Here is a 21,398-nt window from a genome sequence, read left to right as displayed (position 1 = left end):
TTATCTACCTCAGAAGTGTATTAATGCATTCCACTATGCTGTTTGTTGTGAACCCTCCATGCAGGTTTTATTAACTCAAACCCAGAATAATCTGTACTTTATTTTTAGTATCTAGCACTGCCCTGATTTGATTTTTATGTGGAAGTGAAATCACAGTCACTGCAATCTGATCTGCTTATTTTGTAAGTCTGTTGTTTGGATTTTTTAATGTGGAAGGGGTAATTTTAAAGTTACGAATTCACTGTACTTTCACTTTACTGCAGAATCTAAGGACAGGTTTGTGTGGTGTTCTTCCTGGATGGGTCATGGCCTTTTTTTGTGGGGTGCACATGTGCTTTGTGTGTTTGTGTGTGACCAAAAGCTACATTAACTGGAAAACGAGTTCCCTTCCCTATATCATAACATGATTCTGCAGGATATACATTTATTATTTGTATATATAGAAAGGAGAATTTAGAAATAAAATCTGTTAAACTATTTTTTTAAACAGAAGAATTGGCAAATCAAACCTAGTTGATGGAGACATAGCCTTTGCCCACTTTGCATGTCTTAAACCAGAAATCCTTTAACACTTGCTGATCTTTCTTTACTAAAGAAGATTGACAAATGAACCACAGATTCCTGGATTTCATTTTTTATTCAGGTATGGAAGGTGCTTTAAGCTACAGAAACCCAGCTTTATATGGTTAGTGTAAAACACAAAGTTCCCATAGAAGAAATGGTCCTTTTATAAACTCTAATAGAATGGATGGCATTCAGTGATCTTTGATATAGTTCTCTGATTTCATTGAATTACAACCATTTCATTATTTGTTTGGAGAGTTTTGTAGTTGCTTGTATTACTCTTACTCTTCGTCTAACTTGCAGACACCAAGATGCTACAGTGACAAATGCTGTGCAAACATAGGACAGAAAGTTCTTTTCCTCTAAGAGCTTCTATTCTGTGTTCTTTGAGCACAACCACAGATTTTCCCATTGGGACACAATACAACTGAGCTAGAAGGAAAGGAAAAAAGAATGGAAAAATACTGCTATTTACTTTCTAATTATGGCATGGTACTTGTTCATCACATTTACCTAGAGATTGCTTTTCTTGCAATGTGATGAAGTCACAATCTTCTTGCATGTGAACCAGGAGAGCTAGGGAGGAGAGGGATAGATGTTCCTCATTTTTAGAATTTGGATGGGAAAACGTCCTTTCAACAAATGTGTTTCTGTTGGGCTGCAGATCCCTTAGTGTTTTTCACCTTGTTCAGGGTTAGCTGCCCATCTTTTTAAAGATATTGTTGCTTTTCATTGTTGCAGCAGTCCTGAATACCCTTTCCTAAACATCCTCCTTGCCCAGCCCACTTCTGTGTGGATTTTCCCTCCTCCTTTTCCTGGTGATCACTAATTTCTGTAGGTCACTTCCTTAATATCAAATTTCCCCCCATCCTTTTATTCATTATATGCCTACAAATCTGGAGTTGTGATATGACTGTTTCTTCCTTCCTTACATGCCCAGGGGCAAAGCTTGAAGGATGTTCTTTAACAAGACACTTTAACAAGTAGTTTTAAATAAGTTGTGTGCTTTGGGGTTTTTTTAAAATATATTTTGTTTAAGCCATCCAGTCTTCTTCACAAAATCACTTGTTACTGATTTTAGCCTGTCCCACGAGTCAGGAAAAGGACCAGCATGTGGCAGGTGTGACAGAAGTGAGGGTCACTTTGGGACAGTCCTGTGTGGTGTCCTGTAGCCGATCCCATTTCCCTAAGAATAGCTGGGAGCCAAGTCGAACTGCTCTTCAGACTACTGCCCAGCTCATGAGAGGGGCTTTTAACAGCACCTCAGGAGCTCTCTGGGGATGAGGACAAAGCATGCTTTTATTTCTGCCCATGCCCCAAATCCTGTAATTTTGGAGTACTGGGGTGTAATGGTGAAGAGAAAGGGGAGGTCAGTGTGAGCCAGCCAGAGCTGCTTTGTGGGAGCCCTGTGAAAGGCTTAGACTCACTGAGATGTCTACAGATCTCTCACATGGAAAAAAGAAAGTTGGGAGATGCTTCAGAAGTTCTTTTGAATTCTGTGTCAGGGTGCAGGTGGGTTACTGATCCTTTGGCTGGGACAAAAATCCCTCTCCTCCCTGGCTTACACAAACTGTGCATGATCTGCAGCAAACCTTTTCAAAAACTTTGTGCCTGAATTGAGTCTGCAGGAAGGAGAAGACAGCCACACTGACTGCTGGGCTGTGATTCACTGTCACATGAGCCAATTTGGGTTTGGGGGCTGTGTGTCACAGTGGCACACTGCTCACGTAGCTCTTTAATACTTGGTTCAGCTTTCCAGGTTTCCTAACAGTACTCATGTGACTTCCTTCTCAGCTTCATCACATTAAGAATATTCAAATGAGTTATGTACACAGTTTGAGTCCCCTCGTCTGCAAAATGGGGAAAGTACTGACAGAAAGATGGTATGGCTCAGTCTGAGAGGTGCCTGGAAGTGGGAAAAAAGTAAGTGTCATCTATTTATTATGAGACATTTGTGAAAATTTTAATTATTGGAGTGAGGAAATCATAGATGAGCCAACAATTTTTATTTGGGGTAACGTAGTTTCATAGAACTGGTCTGCTGTGCAAGGACTAAAAGCATGCTGTGTTTAGTCTGTAGTTACTCTGGTTATGATGGCAACTTCTTATCTTAGTAGTATGACTTTTATGACACATTAATGAGAATGTTTGTTTTATTTAACAGTTACATAAAATTAGTTGTTCTCTGTGCCTCTTCATCTGCCTTTTAGAGAAAATTAATAAAACTAACCTTATTTTTTAATTAACTTTTGTTTAACATCCATAGACATGTTTTGGTGACAGGGAAGACATAGCTGCACCTCTTGTTGTTGAGTTTTCAGCTGATACTTGCATTGTGCAATTTGTGTGTTTCTGCTTTTAGAGAAAGCAAAGTTGGGCGTAGAACACTTGTGAAACCAGGGTAATAGGTTAATGAGATATTCCCCTTCTAGCAGTTTAATCTCTTCTAAATCCCCTTATCTGCTAGCTAATCAAATAGATAAGGCACAATTAATATATTACTTTTTTTTAAAAAAGGGAGGAGTTAAATATGTATGTCAAAAATGGACAGTGATGACTTCTTTATACTTGTTTTAATGTTGCTACTTCTGGAAGTGGAATAGGATCCCCAGTTTCCTTCATGTGTGTAAAATTTCTGCTTTCTGACTGGTAGCAGAGCAGCAGTGACTCTCTTATCTGGCCCCTACTTTTCCTTGACCCCTTCTCTTCTCTTTGCTTGCATTGGTCAGTAGCAGTTTATGTAGCTGCTTATCTCAAACAATTGCTTCTTAAATTCTTCTGTAGCCATTTGTCCCATAGTTTTCTAACCTACAGTATTGTTTGTGTCAATACTGAAAGCTGTATTGCTGATCTAATCTGAATTTAAAATCTGGCATGTACTTGCATGACAGGCATTATCAGTGGTTTTCCTGGGTTGGGAAGGGTAGACCTGGGCGAAGGAAGGTTGGCAAAGCCCTCACTCACTGGCAGATGGACAAACCAGACTCCTGGGGAAAGTGGTTTGTTCCAAATGTGGGAAACTGAGCAGCAATTTTACCTTCTCAGCAGAGGCTTTCCTGGAGCAAGAAGGTGTTCTGTTATAAAGGCACTTCATGTGTAAACCCAAGCAACAGGGGTGAGCTCTGAACTCCTGGAGGAGCTGAACTTTCAAAATACAAATCTGTCATTGGAGTTCTAGCATTGGAGTTCTCTTGGTCTGATTATGAAACTCAGCTAATGGTATTTTTTATTTTAATGGTGCATTGATGACCTGGGTGAATAAAATTTGTATGTGTCTTTAAGGAGCCTGGGATTACTTGCTAGGAGTATCAGGGATGAGGAAATGCAACTTCCTAGCTCAGCAGTTTAAAAATAAACGCTCAAAACAGAAAGAAAATTTCTAAATCTCAGCCAAGGTGCTGAAAATGCGTTCCATTTAGGTTTCAAATCCATATATATGGAATGGGCATCTGCTCATCTCAAGAAGGAAAAGGCACAAAAGTGTTGAAATAACTGGAGAAAAGTTGTTTTTTTGCTGGTTTTGGCAATATCCCCCTGCGGTACAACATCTGTAATAAAAGGAAACAATTAGCTGCCCGTTCCAGAGGCTGTCCCCTCAGTGACAAACAGATTCTCATGGATTGTTGTGCAAGTGTGTTCCCTTGGTGCTCCCCCCTCCAAGCAGCTCTGCAGTGTTGTGAGCGTGGGGATTGTGCGTGGCTGGAGATGGAAGGGGCTGCAGGGAGCTGTGGTTTGGACCGGTCCAGAGGTTGAAAATAACCTCAGCTGGCTGCTATATTCTGATTCATATTATCAGAATTCACAGGGCTGGATTCAAATCCCAGGTTTTTTCTCCTTCTGAGATGAATATGTGCCAGCTGGGGATCACATGGTGTGGGAGTTCTGAACAATAAAAGAAAGTTACTCGGGGTAACTTCCCTTTCCAGTTATTCCTTTTGCTTTTTGAAACTGTGTATTTCCTCAGTTCATAATTCACTCTAATATCTTTTTATTTTGCCCTGGAGCAAGATATGGTGTTGATGTCATTTAAAAATTGATTTTAAATTATTCTGACCAATTTTAATCTATGCCAAATAAACTAATGTTTTGATAACAATTCTTTAATGTCGATTCTCTTGGTCAGTGCTCTGGTATCCTGTGTACTTAATTCTAGGCATAAATTTAAAGAGCGATTAGTAAATGCAGAAGATGATTTGAAATGAGCACCATGCAATATAAAGGGCGAGCAAAGCACCAAACAGAAAAATGTAGTGACTTGTCCTTTAACCTTGATACCGCTTTCGTTTCAAACAGCAACGCAATTAACAGTGACAAAACTTTCACAGTGGCTGAGGTATTAGACAAAACAACTTACTGTAGTCCCTCCTCCTCCTCCTCCTCTCTGCAGCAGTTTGTTTGTTACATAAGCTGATTTCTTTGTTTTTCCTTTCCCCGTGAGCAGCCTTCACTCTTTTCTCCGGGCAGGCTGCTCTGCGCTTCTCCTGTCAGCCCGGGTTTGCCCTCGGGAGGAGGAGCATGGGCTGAGGAGGGGCCCGGCGTGTGAGCTGTCAGCACACTCCGAGCATCCCCCGAGGAGCCCTGGCTGGCCGCTGGTGGGGCTTGTGAATGGGGCAAATGTGAGCCTCTCGCAGGGTCACTGCCATTGCAAAGTCAGTTCCTCGCGAGTGCTGCTGGATTGCATTGGCAGGCAATGTCTTCTGAAGCAGGTAAGGCTGAGCGGGATGCTTCTGGTAAACTTGGATCTCTTCAAGGCTCGGGGTGTGTTTGTGTCCAGAGACTCCAAGAGTTAAACTTTCTAGTTTGAGGCAAATAAGCCGGTGGACATCAGCTGCCTTGTGATGCAATCCAGTTGGAATGCTCTGGAGGCTTTTTCTTCCTATTCGCAGTAAATGAGCTCCAAGGCTCCTGAACGGATTGCCTGACACATCTGCCACACCAATAACCCCGCTGCTTTTGGCTTCTTTTGCTGCTGCTTTCACCAGCTCGGGACTTTCTCAAAGCAAATCGGTTTTTGTGATGTTTATAAGTGGTTTCAGTTCCTGGCTCATTTGCCAGATTCACTGAGCTCTGTTCATAGCGGTAAGGTTTCTACAGGACGTATCTATGAGAAGGCATTGCCTCTAAGATTTATGTCCTGCATAAGACTTATATCCTTGTTTTAGGAAGTGGGCGTACACCTGTGATTTACACCCAGCTTTTCAGATATAATGTTGCAGTAATCCATTTTACTGATGTTTATGCTACACATAATGTACAGAATTGGCTTCCATCATTTAAAAAAAAAAAATAATTATTGCACCATCCAGTGAAAGGTTTGGCTTTTTTCCATTGTATGCTTGTAAATGAGTTTTAAAGAATACTGTTGAAAATACTGCTTTACTTCTGAGTGCATTTTTCAGTTCTGAGAAAAATTCAGCTTGGGGTAAGTTCAATCAAAAGGCATACCCAACCCTAACACTTAATATAAAACAGCAAATATTTTGAATTAGGTTTTTCACAGAGAGATGGGTGAAACTGATTTGTGGAAGGTTTGGTTTAGCATGCCAGTCTCCCTCTCTGGAAAACCCTCTGAGGCTAAAGAGAGGGAAGGAAGTTACCGGCTGAGTGAGTTTGAGATTTGCTGGAGAAGCTTGGAGTAGAGCTATCCAAATAGTTCTATCTGGTTCTCCTGATTTCAGTAGTTGGGGGCATCTACCTTTTTAAGGGGGTACAAAGAATACTTGTTTGAAAAAATTCTATTGGCTCCTTATCTATTTTATGAGCAAGTTTGAAACTGCCCTTTCCCCTCTAGCTTTTAATAATCAATGAAAAGGATGGGAATCCCAACTTTCCTCCCACTCTAAATACCATTTTGTTGTATCCTGAGAATAATTTACATGTGTTTGTAGGAAGCTTTCTTTCTCTGAGCTGTCTCTTAAGAGCTGTTTTCTAGGAAATGTAATGCGTATCCTTTTCCTGTAAATGTGATGTGAATCTTACAGATTTTTCAGGAAGGATAATGTGATGTTATAAATAATATTTCCTCTTACTCCTTGGCTTACTTTCAGTCTGCAAGGGCCAAGGCCTACAGAATTCTTACATGTTGACAGTGGCAGTCTGAACAAAGTAGAGTGGTGAAGCTATGGTATTTGTTTTGTTGGTTTTTTTTTTTTTATATTAACTATGTGATACACGAATAAATTTGTAGCTGCTTTAAGATGACATAAATTATACTGTCAGGTGTAGGAGACCTATGGATGTATACAGTGCACAGGGAAAGGGTGGCAGCAGGTAGTTCCAGTCTGTGTGCGTTTTAAATCAAGTGGACAGATATCCCCAGATCCCCCTGGATGGTGTCAGAGAAGCAGGGAGTGCCTTGCTGAAGCACTGGCTGCCTCCAGTCTGAAACACAAAGCAATCCTTCCAGTGCTGACTGCCAGCACTGGGTGAGGGGGAGAAAGGAGGGACAGTACCTATAAGGAAGTACAAATTCACGCAGCAGTTCATTCATTCCTGTCACTATAGGCAGTTGAGTTGTCTCCAGGTACCTGAGCAAAGCAGTTTTCCAAGCACTAAAGCCCCACAACAAATACATAGAATGTACCTTTCCTGTAGCGCTGATGTTTTAGAAGACTCAAACTTTATAGATTTATATTCCTTCAATAGCAGTATTCACTATCAGGGAAAAATCTGATTTCAAGCAATACCTTTTCAAAAGGTCATTGGTACCATGACTCAAAAGTCAGCAGGGACTCCAGTGTTTCCATTAATGCCATCATTATGCTTTTCTTTGTGCCTGCAACACTTAGTCTTACGTTAGTCTTTTACATGATAGTGCTGTGTGAACAGAAAATGTCTGTTGGTTTACACCAATGCTTGTAAACCCAGTGTATTTGTTGAGTCTACTAAAAATTCAAAATAATTCTCCTCTATCTCTTCCCTTCTGCCCTGGATTTATAATTATTATAAAACAATGGATTGAATTTCTTTAGTGTTAAGAGTTTGTAGCTTTAGTGCCTGTGTATTTCTTACAGTTTTACAGGCAGTGCTTGACCTTGAGAAGGACAGGTAGTTAGGAAACACAATCTTTCCTTTACTTTGCCACAAAATATTTAACACATTATGATTGCTCTTGCTTGCCTGTGAAAAAACCCCTGCACTCATGACCCATCACTATAAAAAAGGAAACAAAAAGAAGGGGAGGTAACAGCTGGTTTATGTCATGTGAGGTGGAGAGGCATTGGAGTATTGCCAAACCTTGTATTAGAAAAGTTAAATGCTTAACCTTAAACAAATGTTATTTTTATGAGTAATTTTGTAGACTTTATTTGCTCTCTGTTTTGGAAAACTTTTTTCCCCATCATGCAAACCATCCACTTTTTTTAGTGAATATATTACAATGCTCTTTTTTCTGATGCCAAGAGCTGAGGCTCTAAGGAGAACTCTAAATATTACATGGGAGTTAGCAGCATTCTGTTGGGCTGCAGTTATGCGAGCAGCTCAAGTGATCCAGTGGGCAGTGGCTGCCAGGAGGCTGCCAGGTCCCTCCCTGGGGCTCTTGGGCCCGTCCATGAGCCAGCTCAGCTCGCTCCCACTGTACAAAACTCTGGTGGCAAAACCCATGTCCGCTCGCCCGGGAGCTGTGCGGGGTTACCCTGACCTGGAGAGAAACCCAGCGAGCCCAGTAGAGCTGGTAAGAAGTGAGCAGTGGCAATTACAGGCATGTGGAGGGATGGAAAGGATGGAACTTCTCATCTTGTCTCACTCTGGGGTAGCTGCAGTTTGGGTGGGAGCAGCCTTTTTTTTGGTCTGTCCTGGGGCACTCAAACATTTACGTTTTGAGACGTTTGCAAAGTGAAAGGTTGCACTCTTTGAGGTGTGTTGGACAAAACTTCAGCTGCTTCAAAATTATTTCTCTTCTTGAAGTCTAGTTGGGTTTAATGTACTTTTAAATTATATCACTTTTTTTCTTTCTTTCTTTTATGGTATTTCCTATCCATTTGCACACTCAAAGATAAATATTCATAGGAGTATTAAGCTTTTTGGAACTGTGTGATAGACTTTCAAGTTTGCATAGAAACAAGATATGTGAATTCTCCAGCTTCATAAATTTTAAGAAATGGCATTCAAAATTCATCACAGTTGCTGTTTTTTTGGTTTGTTTTTTTTTTTTAACAGTAGATTTTAAATGGATGTCTAGAAAAGAGAAGAGAGAGAACTAAACAGTAGAATATTTCTAAATTTTAATCTCTCAGCCTGTTCAGAGCATGAAGTGTAAAGCTGTTTCAATCCGTATAATGTTCAAGAGGCAAATGCATTTATGTGCAGGTCTGTGGACCTGAAGTGAATTCTGTGGACAGCACAAAGAGTGATCATCTCTGGCAATTAAGGGCTAAGGGACTTCTTTTTCCCCATTTGGATTCCAGGCAACTAGTATTTGGCTTCCTTACATAAGGGTGATTATGAACCAGTGGGTTAATGTGAAATGGTGATTGGTTTCTTGTTCCTTACGGAAAAGAGACGATGTAAAAGCTGGCATAATTGTGGTAGGCTTTAAAGAGAGTGGACAAGGAAGGTCCTTCCTGAATGATTTCACAGGAAGGCTCTAAATGCACTTAAATGAGGCTTTTTGTGGCTATTCTTCACTTTTTTTTCCTCAACCAGGTCAAAAGCAGGAAGCACTTGAATTCTTGTGAAGTGTCCAGCTTTGGGTTCTTTATGTTTCTGTTTGGTGCAGTGAGCATTCCCAGGGAGCTGCTTGTTCCCTGGTGTTTGGTAGCTGATGGCTGCTGGTGACTTGGCAGGGAGGCTGGAGTGCCTGGGAAGCCTGGGAGAGCCAGGCAGTGGCCATGGAGCAGCCGTGGTCCAGCTGCACCGCTGGGGCTGTTCCGAGGGGCAGCAGGGCTCCTCTCCGTCCCCACCTTCCTCTTTATCACAGACTTCACCAGTTCACATTTACTTGTAAGCTCTCGTGTAACAGGAAGCAGTGCCTGTTTTAATGTTATTGTGCAGTTAATACCCTGCTGCCTTTTCTGTAATTGGGACATATTTCAAGCCATCCGTTTTTAGATAATGTTTGTTTTTATTATTTTTTTCCTTTTCTGTCCCTACTGTTTTCTCCAGCCCTACTGAGATACGATTCAATAAAGTCAATATTACCTAGTGGCTACCTGCTTCTGGAAAGTGAATCTTGGCTTCCTTTCCCTAGCAATAAATTTGCATCCTTGCCCAAGCTCCAGTGCATCTAAGGTGAATGAATACATGGAACTGGCTGCTTTATATTTTTTTTGGCGGGGTTACATTTCTGATGGCTTAACTTTCCCAGACGGCATCCTGAGGCTAGATGGGTGCCAACACTGGTGCACAGACAGTGGTGGGAGCAGGCAGGCAGGGGGAGGGAGGGCAGTGGGTGGAACAACTTGTGTCCGTGACAGCTGGCTGCTGGATGGGCTCTGGGTCCTCAGATGCTGGCAGGACACATGGACTGCCTCAGCAGCTGGATCAGGGAAACAGTTTCCATCTATCAGTGGTGATTTTATTGACCCATACTGACTTCTTTCTGGGTCTTTGGCTGTTCTGCATTTTGGATATACTATGCTATGTATTTATTTCTTTAAATTACTTGAATATGCATGTATTTTACAACTTCTGCTCAGATCTTCTGAAATAATAAATCAGTTTCAACCTTCTGTAATTAGATAGTTTCTTTTTTTTTCCCCTTTGGGTTTGTGGGGGCCTTTTGCTTTGGGTTGTTTAGCATCCTGTTTCTAAAAATGCTTTCTTTTAGTCCTTTTATCTACAGAAATAGCTGATTTCATGCTTCAAAGCATACGGATAGTTTCCAAAATAGCTTTGAGTTGAGATGAAATAACTGCACTGATAACTGAGCAGAGAGCAAGACTGAGGCGTCTGTGACTTGTTAGAGAAGTTCAGAAGCAATGAATACTGAGCAAAATGATGAAATTTGTAGTTAAGTCAAATTTCTCTAAGCACACTGTTATTTTATAATGGCTTATGAATTATAGAAGGGGAGGTCTTTCTGTCATTGTCTGAGTAATTCCTGCATTTGCCTGGTGAGTATATGCTAATGAATCCTCTTGAATTATTCCAGTGATTTGTATGAGATAGTCAGCTGCATTTTTCCTTCAGTTGATCCCAGTATTGCAGGTGCTTTCCTTAATATGAAGTTAAATTGTGCTGCCAACATGGTGTCATACTGTTTATCTGTGATAAAAGAAATAGGAAAATAAATCATCTTAAAGCACAACAAATAAAGTGAAAGAAACACCAGGCTCAGTCCAACAACCCTTGCCCAGACAAGTGATTCTTCTGTCATCAGTGAGTCTGTTTTTACAAATGGGGTGTCCTGTTTAGTCAATAGAAGCCTGGGACATTTAGTAAATGATGATTGCCATCTGTGCAGAAAATGCTGGTGACAATTGAAAACTTAGTGAAAGTTTTCATTGTTGCATAAAATAATAGTTCAGGGGGACATTGCTCACCTCTTGCAGCTCTGCAGAGAAACCAGAATGGAAAAATACCTTTAGGAAAATCCAAAGGAGGTGTATCCTGTCAATTTTTCCTTGTTCGTATTCAAAATGACTATTAATGCAGTAGGAGCTCAAGAAAGCCACACAAAACTTGCTCAAGCCCTTCCTTCATCAAACATGAAGGAAGATGTAAAGAGACCATGGAACAGGAAGGGGAGGAAGTGCCCCCCAGATACAGAACTCACCAGTGCTCCTGTTAGCACCATGGGGGAAGAGGGTGACAGATGTAGTCAGGAGGCTGCTACAGCTTTGTGAAATGCAGCCATGTGAGAAGCAGCTCTCGAGCTGGAAGTTGCCGTCAAGACTTAAGGCATGGCAAAAGGCAGTGCTGACAAGCAGGGAGGAATTACCTGAAGTTACCTGGTGCAGAATGAGACAGTAACAGCAGGGCAGCTGACTTGGGCTACAGGGTCAACTTGCCCTGCCTGTTCAGGGAGTGGTGGAGCTGATGCTTCTCATTGTATCCATTTTCTTTCTTGATGTTTCTTGTTTTGTGGCTTTGAATCCTGTGGTTCTTAGCTACTTGAAGTTCATGGTCCATGGTGGTAGGGTCAGGAACTGTATTCACTTGTAAGTCTTGTAGTAAAAGCAAAGAAAAAATATCGTCCAAATCTGCTGAAAGATTTTGACATTATTTCATGAAACACAAGCCATGAAAAGACTCTACAAGTAAAAGAATACTATTGCATATTTTTATATGCAACATAAATTGCATATTTTCTCTCTATTCCATTGATAATACATGTTCAAAGACTAAAGTGAAAACAAGACTTCAAGGGAATATATTGTAATATAATAACTAAGTATGTGGAAGAGGAGTACTTTATTCCTGTGAACAGCACTCCTCGCACTTGGAGCTCTCCCTTCAGTCTCTCTGGAGGTGTGGTTTGAACATTTCTTTTCTCTGTGTATTTAAGAAAACCTCCATTATTCATTAAATAGCTGATGAACTGTTCCACCATCAGCAAAGCCATCATCACAATGTGTACAGTATAGGATGAGTAATAAAAACCTTAGTGAAGAAATGGTGTGGTTCGGCAGAGGGCCTCAGTCATAAACTTCCACTTTCAAACTAAAATAATTTCAAATTCTATACAGTGCTTTTTGTTTTATTGGAGCAGCATCAGCAGTGCATGTTACATTATTGTGCTAATCCAAAATTGAAACAAATGTTGGAAGATAATCCCATAAATTGTTGACTCATTTTAATAAGAGTCACAGCAGATGCGCAGGTTTGCCTGCAAGGAAACAATTATCAGAGCCAAAAGAACAAAGATCACAGCCAGACAACAGAGTGAAGCACACTGAGTCTGCCTCCTGTAGCCAGCATTGGCAGGACATTCATAGTAATTGTGGAATCCACCATTCAGTTCCTCGCTTTGTGTGATGCACTGTGTGCAGAGACTGAGATCAGGGGATTACTGATAAATCTCTGTTAATATTTTGGTGCTTCCTGTTAAAGCTTGGACTTTATAATCTTGAATTTGTTGCCTTAAATATGTATCTTTCTTGAAAGACATCCAAGCAACTCCATTTTTTTTAGTAGACATTACTGGAAGGTCTATTTCAGTCTAGAAATGAAAGTTACCATCAGAGAGATGCATGATTTCTTCCAACCAAAACAACTGTAATGCTTGGCAAAACATGGGAAAAGCAGCATGGAATGCTCAAGTCTCCTAAATACCTACAAATCAAACCAATGCAGTAATGTCTCATCTTAGACCCAGCAGATATGGGAGCATTTGGTATTGGGTTCTGTCACTGATGCTCTGCATAACCCACCTCAGTTTATTAAAAATGATCCCATAAATTGTTGACTCATTTTAATAAGAGTCACAGCAGATGCGCAGGTTTGCCTGCAAGGAAACAATTATCAGAGCAAAAAGAACAAAGATCACAGCCAGAATCACATTCATTAAAAATGAAACTATTTCAAATGCTGTTTCTTCTTTTAATTATTCTTTTGGGTGTTGTGCACTGTTAAACTTGCTGAAGTTTCTTTCAGTTTTCCTTCCATATTGCTGCTCTATTTGTTGCCAGTGGTTCACACACTGTTGTGCATACCACAATCTGGAAACCTTTGCTCTCTGTTACTAAGTAAGGTACCACAAATACCAAGAAGTTAAATATTTTCTGGTTCTTGGCAAGTATCATGTAGCAAGTGTTTGGTCTGAGAGTTTGAAATTTGGTAATGTTTCCTGTTTAACTTCACCATCACATGTTGTGAGTGCATTCACAGGGGTCATTGTACTAAAAGAGTAGTATTTATATATATTTTTGCAATCTATAATTTATATCTACCATATTCACTTGAAGATTTATTAACTCCATGTGGAAAATGCTATGAAAGACAGTTAATACTAGTTTTGTAGTTCTATTAATGATTGTATGCAGTGAGAAATAATAGTTTTATATGGTTTACATATTTTTTACTCCCAAAAGATGCTCTACCTTCTTCTTTTGAACTTAGAATATTTTTGCCTGTGTCTGGGGAATAGTTCTGCAAGGAAAAAACCCTACATTTTTGCATTTTGTCAGCATATGTATCTGAACTAATCCTTTAATAGAACCTGATCTGTCCCCTATACTTTGCCAAGATTCCATTTTTCAAAGATAATTCTAAACCGTCTGTTACTTGCTATTTATTTTTCTAGCCAGCACCTTCTTGCAGAAAGAAAACTAATTTATTTGGTGAGACAGCCCTCCTGACTTCAGCAAAAGCTATTTTTTTTTTCTCTTTTTTCAGTGTTTGGTTATCAGCTATTTACAGTATTTCAGCAGTGGCTCACCACAGTAAAGGCTGGCTTGATGTTTAACCTTTATAGCTCATCTGCACAGAACAGAATATCAGTGTGGAGTTTCTGCCCTATTCTGCAGCTGAAAACATTCACAATTCTATCACCACTGCAGTGGAAGAGGTGAGGATGTATCAAAGCACAACTGTGTAATTAACTTGGAATGATAGCTTTTAATAGAAATTGGAGGAAGGAAGATTTTTATATTTTTTTTATGAGAGAAATGTTGGCTTCCAGACTTCCTACCGTCCTCCTTCACACTCCTAATTCTCAGATAATTTGAGCGTAGTCCAGTTGTTACTGACACTGGGTATGCTTCAGCACTATAAGCCTCCTAGGAGCATGCCAGTTCCCCTCACTGAAAGGATAAGTCTGTGAAAGGGAGGTGCCAGGTTATTTGAGACTTAGGTTTGAGGGCAGGTTTGGACACAACTCATGCAAAATCTATGACCTCTTGTACTGGATGTCTGGCCCAGGCCTCGACGTGCGGTGCTGTAACTGAGAAACCACGTTCTGCCTTCTTGCTCGTGATGAGGAAGCTGCTGCTCACTCCTGCTCTGTCCTTGCCACAGATCCTGTGGTGTTTGGTGAGTGGATGGGTTGCAGTAGTCTCTGGCAGTGTCAGTGTTACTCTGAGCTGCCCAGGAGAATGTCTGGTTTGGTGGCTGTGCCTGAGCTGGTGCCTTGGCAGAGTCTGTTTGCTGAAGCCACACTTCTGCCCAGGGCTGGGTAGGAAGTGTGAAGCTTTGCACTGATCTTACACAAAAAGATCCAGCAGTAGAGCAGCAGGACCACAGCCACTGGGGTGGGTGCTCTTGGGACTTATCACATGGGGCGTGCATAACTACATAATTTAAGAGAAGTAATTTCCATCCTTTAATTTTGCCTCTTGTCACAAGAAACTAACTTTCCCCGTGGATTTTGTTTACATCCAGAAACACTGCATTTCTTTCATTCAGAATGTACAGATGAGAGTGAGATCACATCACAGTGGTAGTAAAAATTAAACAGTGCTGCAGCAGTAAAGAAGCACTATGTGCTTGTAAGTGGGAATGAAAATAAATACAACAGAAGAGTTAATGGTGTTGAGATTGGCTCATGGAACTGCTGATGGAAGACCTATCAAATACTAAGACATTAATGTAATCCTCGTGAATATAAATAAGCCATTTTTTAATCTTACTGCCATTTCAGGCTGGCTGATTGTTTGTCTAAATGTTCATGGATCCAAGTTATTTCTAATTAAAATGCCCTGAAAAAATAGATCATTCATCACCTAGCTTCAAACATACTTGCAGATGCAAGCGTGTTTGCAAGCATTCTAGCTTCTCGTTTCCTTGCAGATGATAAGCAAAATAATTAAACGCTTATCAAATTTACACTGTTTATTCCTCTCTTCTGTTGATTATTATTACCTCTTTCTCCCTTCATTTCTTACATCTTTCCCCACCTTTCTCTCCTCTTCAGTGTTTTTCATTATTCCTGATTATGAGAGGGGGGGGTATTAATCACGTACCAGTCAACACAGGAAGTGGCTGGTAGTATTTTGTTGTGCATGGCATTTCTGACTTCAGGTAAAATTTCTCAGTTTTTGTAATTCACAGAAGTAGCAGAAGAATAAAAGTGTTTCTTTAGTCAGGTCAGAAACAATCATGATGAGGTTCTACTTCAGCCCAGTGAAAGGTGCAGGTTTTTGCAGCATGTCTTCATTTTTGCATATCTAATGGCATTTTACATTGTATTTACAGGGCAACAACTGTATTTTGAAAAAGCAGACTGTGTTACTGCTTATTTAAACCTAGAGAATTGAGCAGCCCTACTGAAATTCATGCTGCTGATTGTGGAGCAAATATTTGGCTGAATATTGCATGTTTTGGGCTTTTGTTATAACAAAATGTATTATTATATTACAATACACTTGCATACAATACACTAGGTATACAGGAATTTTCATCTCAGGTTTGTGTTTCTGCCACAATTTTATTGTCTGCATCACCTGGAAAGGTGGTATTGTTCATTGCCTAGAAACTGGGCTCAGATTTCCATGGATGTTAAAGGATGCTTTTTGCCCAGAGAATTTTGAATACTCAGTTATGTACAGAAATATGCTGTGGCTGGATTACTGTTACCTTTTACCATTCCAGCTTTACATGGCTTGAGGACGTAACACAATTAACAAAATCACTGGTTTGAAATATAGGTTAAATGTCCACCTTGAGCAAACGTGGCTCCCACAGAGGAAGGAGAATTTATTTAATGGCTTGTACCAATAACAAATTTGATGTCTCTCTGTTTCCCTACACCCCCATGTGCTGAGTTGTTGGTGTGGAGCCAGAGCACATCTTGAATCAGAACACCTCTTGGAGCTTTTGTTTCCTGTAAGCAGTTGCAAAAATCCAATTCTAAACAAGCACTCTTTTCTGTTGCTTGTGTTACCATTCTGTATTACAGCAGATGAGCTTTACAAAATGGCTTTTGCTCACTGAATGCAAATAATATTTGCCAGTCTGGTGGGGACTGTGTGATGCTGACAACAAAATTGATTCTTAAGGCCACGTAATGTTTTTGCATTAAAGATTTGTTTTCAGCTGTTTCAGATTTTGCTGGTCTTTGTATTAAGGCTGTGTGTATGCATGTGTGAACCAAGCAGAATGAAAGTCTGAACAGCTGCTTGAGGAACTGGGATTGTGTTGAAATGATCTCATCAGGCAGGTCTAAGGAAGGGCTGCTGCTGCTGAGAGGAGCTGTCCTTTGCCCTTCCAGCCATATTCCCAGCTGTTCCCTTGTGCCAGCAGCAGTGCTGGGGCAGCTGTGAGGTCAAACCCATCCAAAATGCACTCCAGCTTCCACCTGCCATGAGTGTGCTGCTCATCTCATGGTGCAGTGCAACAAGGGCTGCTGCTGGCCCAGGGGAAGGAGTAGCCAGAAGCAGAAGCTGGAGCAGAAGGTGACAAGGAGGGGGGACTGTGGCCGACCACAGAGCAGCTCTGTTCTCAGCAGCAGCTCTGTATTCGGCTCGGTGTTACGTGATCGTGAGCGATAACCTTCAACAGACGTCAGTGCCTTGATAAAGCTGTGTGTGCAAAATAAGTTCCTATTCTGACCACAGCAGAACCTCATTTTCTTAGGAAAATCCTTTTAATAAATAAGGTACCATTTCAATGGAGATTTTTAGCCTTGGCCTGAAGAATTGACACAGCAGTGCCCCTTACTGAGCTGCACTCTGGGAGCTGTGGATTTTTGCAGCACGTTGGCTGACAAATCTGCAAGGTAATTAGTTTTCATAAAGGTCTAGGGCTTCACACTTTGACCCTCATTGCAAACTTATAAATGATCTGAATATAGATTTATAAATTGTGTGCAGTTGCCTACCCAATTTGTGCAACTTACTGATCTCACAGGAGTTACTCTTCTTAAATTTGTTTCTGAATTTAGGATTGCCCAGTTTGAGTGCAAACTGCTACATTTGTATATCCATAGAAATTGTACATATAATTAATATATATAACAGTAAAAATATAAATATTATATAAATAATAATAATATAAAAATGTACATATAATTGTACATACAAAATGTAATCCATACAAGTTGTACTTGCATGGGATTCTGTAGTAAAGGGAAATCCAGCTTGTCAACTCTTTGGTGGAGACAAGGAAAACTTTTGTGGTACAACTCTCTGTACCATCAGCTTGGTCTTTCTAAGAGCTTTCAGTATTCCCAGCTCCACAGAAGAGACAGATATGGTATCTAAAGTACCTTGTAAGGCTTTGAGGAATGATGTGGGACAGAGCTCTCACTGCTGTAGTACAACACAACTTTTTTGTGGATGGGAGTGATACCAAGGGAAACAGAGTCAAGGAATCTCTGCCTGAGATCACAGGAATCTGAGATGCTTCTGTAGGTTGGGGGCTTTGTTAGATTATCCTCATCACTCTGGATCAGCCACCTTTATGTTCTTGGGAGATCCCTTGCTACTCGGATGAGCTGGAAGAGGGAAAGATGCTGTGCTGCTGCTGTGGGTGTTGAGCATGAGTTGTCACCTGAGTACTGGGGCTTTGGTAGCATGGATTGTTGGTCTCACTGTGGACCTCTGCAGGAATCTGTGTTGGTGGAGGCAGCCTCTGGGTGTAAGGCGACCTCAGTGTTTAACAGGAAAAATAGGCTTCCAGGAAATAAAGAATTAGTACTTGAAAGTATTGTTGGAATCCAGAAAGTGCTGAAGAACCATTAAGCAGCACAGAAGAATAGTTGTAGCATCCCTTTCCATTTCTGTTCTAAGAGCAGGCTTGGCTGTAGCTAGTAGAGGTGGGTGGGTGGATTTTGCACTGGGAGAGGGAGTTGGATCAGGTCAGGAGGTCCAAACTCTGCAGACCAGTTGTTGCTCAGAAGATATTGTAAGATCACTTTATGAAATGATTGAATGGGTTTTGGATTTGCTTTTTATGGAAACGTGCAGAGAAAAAGCCAGCAAAGGCAAGCAAATGGAATGGGTGGAAACAGCAACAGTAAATAGAGGCACAGAAACTCTACCCAAATATTCTTTTAAGAATGAAAATAATTATGACACCACCTCGATAAATGGGCTTTTCTCCTTTTCCTTGCTCCTCCCACAAAAATGTTGTGAATTATTTTTTTTATTAAGAGGAAAATGGATACTGACCTAAGGGCATCTCAGTCCTTCATATTATTCTTTCAGGTGTTTGATTGTGTTTAGAGGACCAATTGCTTTTATGCCCCAAAACTAGAGTGCGTGGTTTTAGCTTCTGTAGTCATAGTCTAATAAATGTTTTTATTGCAGTTTCCATTGTTTGAATATGTTTTACTTTATATTTTCTTCCACATGTCTTATCAATAACAGCATATTGATCCTGTGAATTAGAATTAATTCCATTCTGCTAAGAAAGAGTCAGCTGGCTTTGTCCTGTGCTCTTTTTTTTTTTTTTTTTTAATACTTATAATAGAGCCCTTTCCTACCCAAAAAAGATGCAATTAATTTAGCTGACTTTTGGATCCTTCCATCAGTAATGAAATAAATGTTCTGAATATAAACACACTTTGAATGCAGAAATAGAACAGCTGAAAAAAATTGCTGGTTTTCTACAGTTCTGTTGAACAATCAACAATTCAAATAGGAAAAAAGTCTGTTGGATATTGTCATGTTCCTATAGAAGGGTTTAGGGTAATCACAGAAATATCTTCTTAATATCCAACTCTTCAAAGTTTAAACAACATAACAAATTTCAGTGAAAGGCAGAGTGTTTTTAGGACGAGACACTCTGAAGTATTTTAATATTCTCTGTAGAGAATTGTTAGCACTCTCATAAATGTTCTTGTAGTCATTCTACCCTATATTCAGTCCCGTTTCTTACTTTAGTATCTATTTATTTTTCAGGCAGCAGCATCTGTCCAAAGCCCTTAATACTGTCTAGAGTTTGTGCAGTGAGTGCCACAGCCAGGCTTGTGGAGCAGAATGTACGCAATGAAGCGGCTCAGGGAATAAATGGAAGTGTGCCACTCAAACAGTCCCCACGTTCAGCTTCAAGTCCAAAGCCACAAGGTAAGCACTCTCAAATATTTTTGTTAGGGAAGTTGTTCTCTCAGACTTCTGAGAGCAACAGAGCACCTTGAGAGAGCTGTATTTGAGGAGAGAAAACCATGGGGCAGAAGCTTTCTGCTGAAATAGAAATGTTCTGTAAATGCCTTATGATTCTGTAATTTCTGGCTTATTTTTCAAAAGTATTGCTGTATTTGAGCTGGGAGGTTTGGACACTGTTCTTAAACTAGAGTGTTTGACAGTGGCTTCAAGGCAGGGGTGGTGGGAAGATATTCAGGGTCTTTGGAGTTCGAGCAGAGATTGGGAGGAGCCTTCCTGCAGGAGTATGTGGAAAGATGGGAACTTCATGTTTGTGCACCAAAAGTTGACATTAATGTACACAGAGTAGAATTAGATTTCCCTTCTTTCTGTCTCTGTCCATATAATACCTTCACTTTTAAAAGCCAAACAGATCAACCTGTATATATATGTATATGTGTATGTATATGTACACATACATACTTCATATATACACACTTTATATGTATATATGTATAACTATCTATGTATAATTTATACATATATAAAATCAATATAAACATTGACTCAAACCATCTTTTTATGTGGTCTTCTCAGTGATATTGTTGATTCTGCTGTAGCTGAGTCACTACATTCCAGAAATCTTGAGTTCAAATCAAATCTGGACTGATATCTTCTAGAGGCGACTGTGCAATAGGAACTTTGATAATTTTAAAAGTTAAAAAAAAGAGAGTGAGTTTAGAAGACACACATCACAATGCTGCCCAATGCATTGGATTCTGAGACACAGTGCTGATAAGACAGAAATGAGAATTACTTACAGAAAAATAGATGTAGAGGGCCTACCCTGGCTGAATGCCAGCTACCCACCAAAGCTGCTCTATCACTCCCCTCTTCAAATAGACAGGGGAGAGAAAATATAACAAAAGGCTCCTGAGTTGAGATAAGGACAGAGGAAGGTCACAAACTGATTGCTGTCATGGGAAAAGTGTTGAATTAATTATTAACCAAAACCAGAACAGGATAATGGTAAGTAAAACAAATCTTAAAAACATCTTCCCTTCCACCCCAACCTCATTCCCAGGCTCTGCATCCTTTCCCCTGTGGCAGAGGGAGATGGGAATGGGGGTTATGGTCAGTTCAGCACAGGTTGTTTCGGTCACTGCTCAGGTAGGGGAGTCCCTCCCCTGCTCCAGCTTAGGGTGCCTCCCATGGGAGATAGTTCTCCATGAGCTTCTCCAGCCTGTGTCCTTCTGTGTGCTACAGTTCTTCATGAGCTGCTCCAGCATGAGTGGAGGCTACAGTCCTTCAGGTACAGCCTGCTCCAGCATGGGTCCCCCACAGGGTCACAAGCCCAGCCAGCAAACTTGCTCCAGAGTTTCTCTCTCTCTGGGTCTGCAGGTCCCTGCCTGGAGCCTGCTCCAGTGTGGGCTTCCCATGGGGTCACAGCCTCCTGTCAGGCATCCACATACTCCTCCATGGGTCTCCTCCACGGGCTGCAGGTGGATCTCTGCATCCCCATGGCCCTCCATGGGCTGCAGGGTCACAGCTGCCTCTCCATGGGCTGCACCAGGGGCTGTGAGGGAATCCCAGCACCTGGAGCACCTCCTGCTCCCTCTTCTGCACTGGCTTGGGTGTCTGCAGAGCTGTTCCTCTCACATATTGTCACTCCTTTCTTCTCTGAGCACAATCATGTCTGTGCAATAACTTTTTTTCCCCCTCTCAAATGTATTATCACTCCCTTCTCTGCTCAGCCTTGGCCCGTGGTGGGTTCATCCTGGAGCTGGCTGGCATTGGCTCTGTTGGACATGGAGAAAGCTTCTGGAAGCTTCTCACAGAAGTCACTCCTGTGGTCCCCCCAGCTACCAAAACCTGGTCACACAAGCCTAGTACTAGAGCACATCTAAATCAAGTACAGAAACTGGAATCACACAG

The 21,398-nt window shown here is 40.9% G+C and overlaps 1 protein-coding gene across 5 annotated transcripts in view; it reads left to right on the top strand.

The window, feature by feature from the left end:
• The window catches only part of LOC131591836 (FYVE, RhoGEF and PH domain-containing protein 4-like), a 101,507-nt gene that overhangs the window by 45,182 nt on the left and 34,927 nt on the right, over window positions 1-21,398 (top strand). For 4 of the 5 annotated variants that reach the window (XM_058862931.1, XM_058862930.1, XM_058862929.1 and 1 more), the window contains one exon: window positions 19,284-19,448. In XM_058862931.1, coding sequence (XP_058718914.1) covers window positions 19,284-19,448 — 165 coding nt within the window. Of the gene's footprint in view, window positions 1-2,400; window positions 2,488-19,283; window positions 19,449-21,398 lie in introns of those variants that run through there. The other variant, XM_058862932.1, reaches the window with a different exon arrangement.

This window comes from Poecile atricapillus, chromosome W (genome assembly GCF_030490865.1).
Source record: "Poecile atricapillus isolate bPoeAtr1 chromosome W, bPoeAtr1.hap1, whole genome shotgun sequence".
NCBI lineage: Eukaryota > Metazoa > Chordata > Aves > Passeriformes > Paridae > Poecile > Poecile atricapillus.
The sequence above is the reverse complement of the archived record's forward strand: the minus strand, read 5'-3'. Positions and strand labels throughout refer to the sequence as shown.